A 12,265-nucleotide genomic window follows, 5' to 3' on the forward strand; every position below is an offset into this window, starting at 1 on the left:
TCTGCAATTTTTGCTAGAAGATAGTACAGGTGCTGACCTTCCTTTTTGTGACAATTTCTGAAAGGTCTTCTTTTTCTCAAGCTTTGTCTTCCCATGGCTAAATATTGCTAAATCTTTCAGTCTCCTGAGAAAGTTTTGCATTTGTCTTTTGGTTCTCACATGAGCAAGTTTCAATTTGTCTCTTTATTTTTCGTTCTGCTACATTAAACTTTCACAAACCTATAAGGATGGTGTTGAATGTTATTTCTGTCCTCTTTAATATTACCTTGATTGATTTGTGCCATCAAATTGTTGTCAACTCTTAGTCAGCTCTTAGACAGAATTTCTCTATGATAATCTTTCCCTAACTCGATCGTATTCTAACTGTGCATACATTGCCATTGTAACTGAGTCCGTCCACCTTGCTGATGGTCATCTTCTACTCAGGGGTGGGCTTCAAAAATTTTAGCAAGGGGTTTTCTACCTGGTTGCTGGGTGGGCGTGGCCATGGTGGCCATGGCCTAGTTGGCCTCCTGTACCACAGTAGGGGAGGGGGCGTTTTTGCCCTTCTCGGGCTCTGGAGGCTTTTCTCAAGCCTCCGGGAGGGAAGAAAGGCTCTCCAGAGGCCATTTTCCACCTTCCCCAAGCATCCATGTGTGCCCTGAACTTACCTGCATCAATATAGGGTTGCATGGGGACTCCTGGGAGGGGCAGGATGAGATGGGCAGGGCCAGCCAGGAGTGAGATTTGGGGGTTCTCCAAACTGCACAGAATCTTAGCTAGAGGTTCTCAAGAACCCCTTGAACCCCCCAGCAGCCCACCCCTGCATTCTACTTCTCTTTCCTTCCATATATCTTAGTATTAGAGCCTTCTCCAGAGTTATGGCTTTGCATAATATGCCCAAAGAAGGAAAATTGCTATATAAGATTAGCCACCCAAATTTGCCTCATTTTCAAATGTAACTTCTTCCTTCATGACATTAAATTAAATGTTGAAGAATTCAGGATTGAACCTTATAGTACCCCACTTGGTACTTCAACAGCAAACCACTGATGCACTCTTTGAATGCAATATCATCTGTGAAAAGATGAACAAGTTTTAAGTCATAGACATATGAGGCTGCCTCATGCCAAGTTTGCTTCCAGATCTTTTCAATGAACAATCTGCGTAGTTAATTGGGATAATTTTATGAAGAATCCAGATGACATTCCCTTCACTTAGTCATCAGCTTTTTGAAAATCTCCATCTTATTTATTTTTGCCCCCACTTAATGGGGATAAATAATTTGCTTGCTCAGAAAGTCGTGCAACAGAATCATGCACTTCTGAATTTGTGAATTCAGCAATCTCCAATCTTTGTGACTTGGCAGCATGGCTTGAAGGGAGGAGGGGGGAACTGGATGCTCACACGAGTGACGCTGTTCACACGAGTGTGAACAGGCTGTGCGTGCATGAGTGTGTGCTCTGGTATGCCACTCATGTTGAGCTCATGTGCACCGGGTCTCCTCTCATGCGGCCCTTTTCCGAATTGGCCATGGTCTGGTAGTAGGCTGCAGCCTGGAGGTTGGGGATTCCTGCTTTAGAACAAGACATCCTCTTCTTTGCTCTCTTTTTTCCTTTCGTTGAACACCTGAATTATATCCCCAAGAGTATTATATAGTCCCAATAAAATGCTTAGCAGAATGGCCTGAATGTATTTATTTATAGGACTTATATGACCTACCTATCTCCTATAACAGGGGTGTCAAACTCGGTTTCATTGACCTTGGGGGCCGGAGAGTGTGTGGCCAGGGTGGCCATCTTGACATCACTCATGTCGGGAGCATCTGTGGTGACCCAGGCACTCTGCTCCAGAGCTCCATTTTCAGCTGTGACGGCCTTCTGCCACTCTCTGCCAGTGAAAATGGAGCTCCGTTATCACTGGCAGAGGATGGCAGGAGGGCACCGCGTCAAAAACGGAGCCTGGGAGGGCCACATGCGGCCCTCTGAAGCTCCATTTTCTCTGGCAGAGGCACCATGGGCCGGTCCTTTGTTGTTTCTACGGTGGCCCTGCAGGCCAAATCGAAGCACACTGTGGGCTGAATCCAGCCTTGAGTTTGACACCCCTGTCCTATAATGACTGTAGGCAGCTCAAAATAAACAAAACAAAGTTAAAAACATAAGTACCCTTTTTGCACAGCCCTCTGGAAGGTTGAAATGGTAGATATTACTTTAATCTCAAGTGAGAGGATGTTCCAGAGAACTTGGGCAGCCACCAAAAAGGCACACCTCCAAAGGCCCGTCAAATGACAACATTTAAGGCAGAGAATCCGAAGCTCATTCACCCTATGTAACCTAGGAGAACAGATACATAACCTTAGGGAGAGGCAGTCTCACAAGTAACCTGAATAAATATTTGCAAATTTACAAGCAATTAAAAAAAGGAAAAGCAATAGAAAATTGAAAAAGAAAACCATTTTTATTGACACTGGGTTTTCTATAACTTTTAATATTAGGTGCTGGGCTTTCTGTATGAAGAGTACAGATCATGAAAACGTCCTCTTTTAAACAGCAGTACAAAGTTTAGTAGAAGCAGTAGAAGCATCACACTTATGATATATGCAGTAATGTGGCAGAACTACTGAAAACTAGATTGCACCGTAATTATTTTACCAACAAGGGTTGTTAGGCAGGTGGATCCAGGGGTGGGATTCCACCGGTTCGGACAGGTTCGGGCGAACCGGTAGCTCCAAATATCAGCTGGGAGTGAACCGATTCACTCCCACGAGCAAGTGGGCCCACTTACCCACCCCTGCACTTTATGTACCTTTATCTTCTCAGCTGAGTCGCATGGAAGAGTGGATTGCTGCACTTCAGCTGTTTTCCTTCCCAAGCAGCGATCCGGAAAGTAAGTCTTCTCTAAACTGCACACGACCTGGTAGGCGCGCGAGTGAACTGAGAGTGCCTGTGTGAAGCACGCGCTCAGTGAACTGGTTGTTAAACCAGTAGGATCCCACCCCTGGGTGGATCCAACTACTGGATAATTTCTCTTTTGCTAGGTGGAAAAAAGATTTCAGATATGGAACATTTTGCATAACTGAACAAAGCACCAGCTAGTCACTCAAAAGAATATGATTTTCTCCTATCTTCTACATGTTATAAACTTAGGATAGAGCAGGAAGAGAAAGGGAAGAGATAAAGAAAGTACAAGGAGAGACTGCCTAACAACATACAAGTAGGAAGCTAATATCATATCTTGCTAGTTTGTGTTGAATTCTGAACCGATTTTGAAATACAAAATGCAATGGTTATTGTATTCCCTTGTATTTCCTGTATTCCTATAAATTGTTCCTATAATCCTATTTTTTCAGAGGTGGTATTCAGCAAGTTCTGGCCAATTCTGGAGAACCAGTAGCAGAAATTTTGAGTAGTTTGGAGAACCTGTAAATACCACCTCTGACTGGCCTTCCCCCATCTGCCTCCCGAGTCCCAGCTGATTGGGAGGGAATGGAGATTTTACAGTATCCTCCCCCTGCCACACCCATCAAGCCATACCCATCAAGTCATGCCACACCCACCAAGCCATGCCCACAGAATTGATAGTAAAAATTTTTGAATCCCATCCCTGCTTTTCTTGGTAAGCTTCCTTTTATATTTAGAGATTTCAGCACATTTGTTTAATAAGAATATGTTTATTAGAAGCTTCCCCACTTCAGAATTGTATAGCTACCTTTTTTTGTTTCAAGCTTGACACAAATTCTTGTATTCCTGGGCTTCTAAAAGGGAGATTCAAAGCACTTTCTTTTCTTTTTCTCCCTAAGTCTGGTCTGAAAGAAGAAAACCTTGTTAGAAGGGTCAAAACCTTGTTGTTTGGGCAGACTAGAGGGTGTCAGGAAATTGGATCCTGATGATGATGATGTTATCCATTCAGTCATGGCTGACTCTTGGTGATTGTAAGGGCCAGGACTCTCCATATCTTTGATCTTGCATTGCTTCTTTGTGTTTTTTTGTGCTTTGGCAGATGTCAGCTATGATGGTGTCCAGTCATCATGTTCTTTGGTGGCCTGTTTTCCTTTTACTGCTAAGTCCTCTCAACATAATTGCTTTATTCAGTGAATTCCCCCACATGACATAGCCAACTAGTTCAGCCCTACTAGTTGCAATCCATCATATTTACCATTTATTGGGGAATACTTGTAATAAAGGGTTTACCAAAGATAGTTTAAGTTACTATTCTTTTTCAGTTTGGAGACAGTGTACTGTCTTCAAACTAATACTTTTATGTGTCTGATAAAGAGTCTTTTTAACATGAGCAACAAGTACTATCTTCCTTCTGAAGAAAGAATTTTTAAATCAATTTTATGGGTAGGTCTTCTTTTAGTAAAATGGAGGTGCTAAAGTTTTAATAATAAAGATCCGAGAACATAGCAGAGATTAAATTCATTGTTACTGGAACACTTTTGGGACATTCTTGCCTGAATGAAGGCATGGGGTAGATGAAGATAGTATGTGATTGTAAAAAGATGGATAGGCCTATATCAATAAGGAAACAGGTTTCTCAGCATTTTAAATAATAAACTCATGTTTTATAAATACTATATCAGATATTTTTCTCTATTAACTTTGCTTTTGGCCATAAGAATAAAGCAGCATAGCCTATTTTTATTCCTCATTTTACAGCTAGTGCTGGGCAAGATTTGTCAATCATTAAAACTGGGGTGACAGCTGAGATTCTCCTCAGTCCAAAATCAGCACTTTTCCTCCTGGATAAAAAGATGGACAGATGTCAGTTTTTCAGTTCAGGTTTTCTGCAAGAAAATCTATGTGTTTCTCAGGAGGTGTGCAGAGAAGAAGAGGCAACGTATTCCTATAAGTTTCTGCTTGTTGCTGACGTAGCTCTTTTGAGGCGGGGAGTGTGTAGATGGTAAATGTGTACATTGTGTGGACTCCTGGCTCTTCAGGGAAAAGGGAAAGTTTATTTCTTCTTTGTGACCCTCTGGTTCAGTCTGCAACCAATTTTTCTCTTCTCATTAATAAGAAGAGTTTTCCAAGGAATGTCTCAGGCAAGTCTATGTGTCGAGTGATGGATTTCGGATCTAGTTAGCCTGCAGGGATGTAGTTCCCCGGAGGTTACAAGTGGTAGGCTCTGTCCAGTATTTTAAGCTGCAGCATGCTTGGGGAAAGGAATGGAGGGGGAGAAGAAGGGAGGGGAGGGAGAGACTGCAGTGACACTGCTTTCCCTGGGCTGGCTGAAGCATCTCACTGGTGACAGGCCTGGAAGCACGTGGCTACGTCATGAAAGCCAGTCTCTCAATGCAAATTTCAACTCCTCCTACTCCCGGTTGAATGCCTGTAACTCATATCCAAGGCTCAGGAGCAAAATCCAGTTTGTGTGAGTGCGTGTGTGTGCGTGCGCGAGTGTATGTGTGTGAGAGAGTGTGTGTGCGTGTATCTTTCTCTCTCCCTCTCTCCCTCTCTGCATGTGCAGGGAAGATAGAGAAATTCCTAATGCAAGCCGGGTCTTGGGCGAAGCAGAGAGAGAGAGAGAGAAGGAAAGGGAAGAGAGCTGCCTCCGTTGTGTGTATGTTTGCCTGCGTGCTAAGGGCTAAGCTTTGCATCTGTTGTGCAGCCTGACTGGGAACTGCAGGTGCCACACAATTGCATATGTCACTGAGATGATTTGATGGTAAAATCAGCACTTTCCGAGTGGAGCGTCTGCTTTCATCCATCAGACTTGAGGTAGATGGTAGTGGTGGTACTGGCTGCGTGTTCTCTTTTCCAGGGGCTGCACCATGGCTATCTTTTAGTAGGATGCATCCTGTTTTGGCTTTGTTCTGCAGATCCACCCATCCTCCTAACCATCAAGTAACAGGCAATGGTGTCTTCTTTGGGGATCTTCTCTTCTTTACTGTTGTCTCGGGTTAGTTTTTGGCCTTGGCTGGAATCTCATCGCCTCATGTCTTGGTTGGCTTCGATCTGAGAGGGAAGAAACAGACAGAAAGGAGAGGATCTATGTCTTTTTTTTCCTTCCACAGTTTTGGGTGATAATCCACCGTCATTCTGGAGGGGAAATAACCGTTCACTCTGGCTGAAAAACGCATCCGTTGAGAAGTCTGAAAGAAAGAAACCACGTGAGGGGAAAGGGGGGAAAAACCCTGGGAGATCACATTTATTATCATTTCCCCCCCTTTGTTGTTGTCTATGATAAAACTGGTGCACCTTTTGAGGAGAACTGATCTCAATTTATTATTATGCAACAACCACAAGGGTCTCATCTATCTCAGGGTGTATAAGCGCTGGATTGCTTTTCGCCCAAATCAATGTGGTTTCTTTGGAACATTTTCAGCAAAGGATCGCATATGCTGCAGTGTCTTTGTGGCAAGAGTCTTAAGAAAAACAAGAACCCAACTGGTAAGCAATACATTACATCACATTGTTTTTTCCTTTGTATTACTGTCTGTTGCTCGCCGAAGGCAGATCTGCAGTCCTATTGAGGGGAATCTGGGGGGTGGGGTGGGGGGAATGGAGTTAGGCCAGTGTCGACTTGCATGTGTGGTTCCACTGTATGAAAACAAGCAAGGGTCAGGCTGGACAAGATGAGGCAGGTCGGTTTGGACTGTGTTGAAGCCAGAAATTTAGATCACTAGAAGATGAAATTGTAGCATGCTGCTGAATCGAAACTCCCCCACAACCCATGGGTGCAGTTAGTTTTCAGAAGACATCTCAAGGCCTTGCTTTTGCACTCTTACACGCCTGTGGCTGGTAGGTGCATCCAAGGGCTTCATGAGACTTTTGGGACAACTTTCAAAGAAGGTCTGTGCTTCAAAAGTAGGTGAAGCGATGCTTGCAATTCCAGCTGTGCGTTCTTCAGCAGTCCTTCTCAATCCCTAGCTGGTGGCAGGGTCAAAGGAGAGACTATTTTTTCCCAGGGAGCTGGTGCCTGTAGAAGGAACTAAAGAAAAGTCCACCCGCTCAACAAGAGTGTAGCAGAGGGGTGTGTGTCTGCATGTGTGAATGTGCCTTGGCAAGTTTCCTCTTTGCCTTGCTGCTCGGATACAAGGGCCCTTTTGAATGCCAGCCTTGTCTGTTTGCTTTCTGCGTAACAGTCATGCGTTCGGTCCAAGGCAACTCCAGGAAGGAACTTGCAGGACATTAAAAGAGGAAATGCTGGTGCCCTACAGCTCACTTTCTCCTTCTCCTCTTCCCTTTTCCTTTTTTTCCTCTCTGCTGTCAACAGAAGAGAGAGAAAAGAAGGGAACAGCACTGACAAACGGCAAAGGCTTGTGCTGGCAGGGAAGCAGGAGCCTCCTGCAAGTCTCCCTTCCCCCCCCCAGTCAGACTTCTCAGTTGTGGGATGGGATGCCTCTCTGGGATGTCAGTTGGGGTATCTGCAGTCACTTGCATTCTTTGGAGACAAGCATCTCCAAAGCGTGTGGAACGCCTGCAAGCATCGTCGAGGAGGGGAGTGCAGAAGTGGAAAGGCTGCTTAAGCCATGCATGCATTTGTATGTGCCTCTGTCCACAGTATGTGTGTTTGTCGTATTGCCTGTCCTGCAGTGGAAGCTTTTAAGCAAGAGGTTCCCGATGCTGGTACTGCAGTGTAGTACATCACAGGCATGCCTTGCATTGTCACCCAGCATCAACAAGCTGCAGCAGGACTGGGAAAGCTGGGGCCTACCCGAGTTTGGGACAGTCACACCACAGCCGTCTTACTTGCCTTCTCGGGACTTGGAGGGATGTCAAAAGGGACAAACTCTGCTTCCCGAGAAAGCCTTTCTTCCCTTTGTCTCCCCCCCCTCCACCGCCCCCATTCAGGAGTTTCATTACTGCTGCAGCAAGGAAGCTCCTTCCCAGAAAATTGGGGAGGCCAGAATGCCCCATCCCCACCAGAGGAACCTGATGCACGAAAAGCTTTCCTGCAGGACTGATACCGGCAGGATGGAGTCGGGGGTTTGGTGGGCTGTGCTACTTGAGACCGGAAGACACCCTCCCCTCCCCACTAGCAAGCACTGCGGTCTGATGGACGCATGCTGGTGGCAGGCAACTTTGCCAAAGGTGCAGAGCTACTTTGAGGAGAAGACGTTCCAGTGGAAAACAAAGCCCCCTCCCCCCAAAAGCTTCTGCCCTCACCAGCTCATCTTTGGAATGAGGATGCCAGCTTGTCCCAAATAAACTTCTGGGGTCTTCTTTGGTTACGACTGAAACAAAAAAAAAACCTTGAAGGTTTGGGAGGCAAGAAAGAGGCAAAGCATCCAAGATTTCCCCTTTCCCTTTTCTGAGAGAAGGCATCATCCAGAGAGGAGGGTGTATGTGTGTGTGTGTGTGTGAATTCATGACTGTTTCCTGCCCCTTAAACTCCCCCTCCAGGCAGTCCTTCGCAGGACTATCGTTTGCATTACTTTAGGGCTTCTTCCCAGAACAATGCTCCTTGTTCTTGGCTTGTTTCTGGTACTTCAGTGATGGTTGGAGGCTGATTTTGGAGCTACCCATGTGGATATCACTGAGCTGCTGTTACAGATTTACTCTCATGACAGACTGTCTGAAAGAGTAAGATGGAACTGTTTGTCAGAGGCCTTTAACTCGGGCCTTTCTATTTGCTTCCCCGCCTGTATCGTTCATGGTGTCTTTCCTAAGGGAAACGTTGACTGATGCCTAATAGGTGCCATTACAAAACATTTTTGGTTAAGCTTTTTGCTAAAGGAAATGATGGAAATTTGGATTATTTAGAATTAAGTCTGATGAAGCCTTAGAGTTTGCAAGGCACTACGATGGAGGATGGATATTTTCAGACTACTGGCTTTCCCAAAGTTGTTGGGTTTGTCTTGTCTCCCTTTCTCTCCTACAAAAAACTTTTGTCCCCCCTCTTGTAACCACCCGTCCAGCTCTCACTTTTGATAATGTGTTTTCTTTCTGACTCCCACCTTTTGTCTTAATAACAACTTTTCTGGTATAGCACAATTAATCTATCCTTATGAGGGATATGGATCAATCAGCATGAAATAGTTAAACCGTTACAAAATACAAAGGAGATTTAAGGTGTAATTTGAATGTGATCTATCATAGTTGGCTGACTATGTTTCAGAAGGGTCTAAATAGGTGACAATTTTAAGCTAGAAAGAATTAGCATTACTGTATATGAAATGGCTATAGAGATGGGCACTTCGGTACTTGTACTATTGTAGCACGTCAAAGGACTGCCCATGTTGTAAAGTTTTGAGATGCTACAAAAAAGAAAAAAATCAAACCATATAGGACAGATACCATCTTTAGGAACCAACTAGAATGTTTCCCAGAGTCAGATGTTAATGATGACTAAAATGTGTTTTGAAAGCAACATTTTCTTTTTGCTCAGTTTTCTTTTGCTGTGCTGTGCTGTGATTGGCTATAAAATTGAGGACTAAAGCAGTTTCTTGCTGTTTAAAAATTTTTGGGGGGTAAATGCCAAGGAGTTCTATGAAGCACTAAACAGCCATAGGAATTAAGTGGATTTCTTGAAGTTGCAATGTACCATAGACCGATCATCACTTCTTTTTCAGAGGATTACATATTATTTACATGTAGCTGTGAGATTCTGAAAATAATTTTTTTCAAGCTGTATTGTGTATGGTTACCTTGTATTCAACTTAATTCACTTGTGTGACTTTTTGTTACAAAAAGCCCTTATTTTATGAAGGCAAAACGATTTTATAGCTTCTAAATTTTTGGTTCATCATGCAAAATCCTTGTCTATCTAGAAAAATGAATCTATGCTAATATGTGCTAATGTTATAATAATATAATATGTGGAATGGTTGTCAAATTTTAAACATGAATGAAAAGTTATCATAAAGGAATATTGAACGATTTTTGCTTGGAGTTGTTCTAATGCTGATATGGCACCTGATTTATATGTAGATTTTTGTCCAACTTTTCTCTTTTATATTTGTTTCCTTCCCCTTACTTCATGAGTTTTCTTTAATTTCTTTTTCTGCCCTCTTTGTAATACTTCAAATAGTTGACACAAGACACTGATTTAATTTTAGAAGAGGAGAGAATAACTAATGGCACACTTTGCACCAAAATAATAATAGAAATGTTCAGCTTGTCTCATTCTAATTTTGACTGTCAAATGTGGGTCTTGAGAAAAAGGTATAGATACGTAGCATTTTACTAGTGTATATTTAAGGGAAAACTCCTTGGAATTTGTCCCTTAGTACTCTAACAGAAAAAAAAAGAATATTAAGTTTGTATGTCATTATTGCATGTCATTATTAAAGCTGTCTCTGTCCTTCAATTTCTGCCATCATATTGTGCTTTGTTGTTCTGCATTTTGTCCTTAAGCATTTTCAACTGTAATTTGATATTTAATCAGGCCAATCCTAGGATTCCTATCTTATTAAGTAACTTTCTGCACGATGATTTTGAATGTATTGAAATGCTGCTGGGATCTACAGTAACTCACAGCCAACATGTATTTGTGCATAATCCCAATTGTTGCCTCTTGGTATCTTTTGGCAAAATATCAAAGAATATTGACATTTGCCACTGCAAATTTGCTGTCTGATTGTATCTTGCTAATGCATGGTTTCTGCCTTGAATATAGAAATTAACCTGGACTGCATGGGGTTGGACTGTACACTTTTGCAAAAACAAGTCTTACTTTTCTATTGTTACAAATTCAGAAATGCCTCACTTGCAGATAGTCTAGCATTGGATTTGGTTCAGAAAAGTATTATTTTTGCCTTCTAAAGTAAGTACACAAATGGAGAGAGAAATGTAACCTGAAGTGGAAACAAGAAAGAGGACTAACTTCTAACAGATTTAGTGATTGTGGAGGTCCTTCTGATGCTTCATCATTGCATTTCCTTGCACTGTACTTAAGGATTCTGCTGGTAGGACAGTTGTCTTCCATGTTTACTACAAAGGAAAATACAGATATGGACTACTGAATTTGTTATGGATGATGTCAGGATGAGAGACCATGTTATGTTTGCCAGCTAGTTAACTTACAAAGAATCAAGATTTTGTCGGAAGGCTTTTAAATGCCAACTGGCTAAGGAAGTAAACTTATCTTGTTTTGGCTTGGTGTGCATTCTTGGCATGTGTCCCCCATCTTAGAAGTCAGTTCTATTCTATCATACAAACAGGCCTAATAAATTAGATTTTGTGAACTTGTTTCACCCAAATGGGGAAAATAAAATTTAAAGTGTGAGTGAATGCTATGTGTTATATGGGGGAGTGAAGAGAAGTTAGGAATGGTAGGTACATTTCTAGTTTGTAGTGGATGTCTTGATGGAAAAAGTCTTTACGCATAGTGCTGTGTAAATTTGCTGAAGCTGTGTTCTCTCCCACCCCTTTGCATTTATTCAGATACAAAAATTGACTTGACAAAGGCCATTAAGGTCCTATATCCAAATCCAACACCCTGAGTCCCAACCAGTGCTGTGATTCAGCTGGTTTGGCTGCTTCAGGCAAACCTGTTGTTAAATGGCTGACTGGCCTCACCCCTTCCTGTCCCGCCCCTTCTAGGAGTCCCCCCGCGCTCCGTTTTGGCTCCCAGGTAAGTGCAGGGAGGTCTACTAGGCCCAAAATGGGGTGCGGGGGGGGTATGGTGCCCCCTCCACAGCCCATTTTTGCCCCCAGGAGGTTGCGGGAGTCCGAGTGCTGCCTATCACACCCGCTGGCCGTGCCCACCATGGCCACGCCCACCCCGCTGGTCATTAGGGCAGAGAACCAGTTGTTAAAATTATTTGAATCCCTCCACTGGTCCCAACCAACTCTTATTCATGCTCTTCCTTAACGTGTGGATGACAAAATATATCCATGTCCTATATTTCACAACCCAAATGTACTTTTGAATGTTAATATCTTTTTGCGTTAGGATTTGTTCAGCCTCTGACTTTAAACTCCTTTGTAGGATTGTGGCACACATACAGAAAGAAGCGTATCATGCCAGAGTCCCTAAAGAAATTACTTTTCAAAAGCTGCTATTTTCCCCACGTGTGAAACAGCAATGGATTTGCAGTTTGTTATCTGGGGCAAATATTTGATTTAGATAGGGGAGGAGACACTTTGCAAACGTATAGCCTTTCATCCTTGAGTCATAGCAGAGGCTGGAAGTCAATTAACTATAATTTAAAATGCAAATGTTGAAGATACCCACAATGTATTGTGTCGTTTGGATAAACATACCTATCTTCTGCAAGCCATTTTGAGTTCCAGTCAGCCATCTGGGAACTTTTTAGCATTTCTTGCTAATTAAATATTAATGGGGCAATTAATGGAATAGTACTAAATAGTTGAACACCGGATAGCAGACACGGATGAAA

The 12,265-nt window shown here is 42.9% G+C and overlaps 1 protein-coding gene across 1 annotated transcript in view; it reads left to right on the top strand.

The window, feature by feature from the left end:
• Positions 1-5,354: 5,354 nt before the first annotated feature.
• The window catches only part of FGF14 (fibroblast growth factor 14), a 371,366-nt gene continuing 364,455 nt past the window's right edge, over positions 5,355-12,265 (top strand). The window contains exon 1 of the mRNA XM_087726264.1: positions 5,355-6,368. Within this exon, the coding sequence (XP_087582390.1) occupies positions 6,278-6,368 (91 nt within the window). The 5' untranslated portion in view covers positions 5,355-6,277. The remainder of the gene's footprint in view (positions 6,369-12,265) is intronic.

Source organism: Thamnophis sirtalis, unplaced genomic scaffold, assembly GCF_051295495.1.
Source record: "Thamnophis sirtalis isolate CommonGarterSnake01/CBP01778 unplaced genomic scaffold, rThaSir2_p1.2 scaffold_12, whole genome shotgun sequence".
In the NCBI taxonomy this organism is placed as follows: Eukaryota; Metazoa; Chordata; class Lepidosauria; order Squamata; family Natricidae; genus Thamnophis; species Thamnophis sirtalis.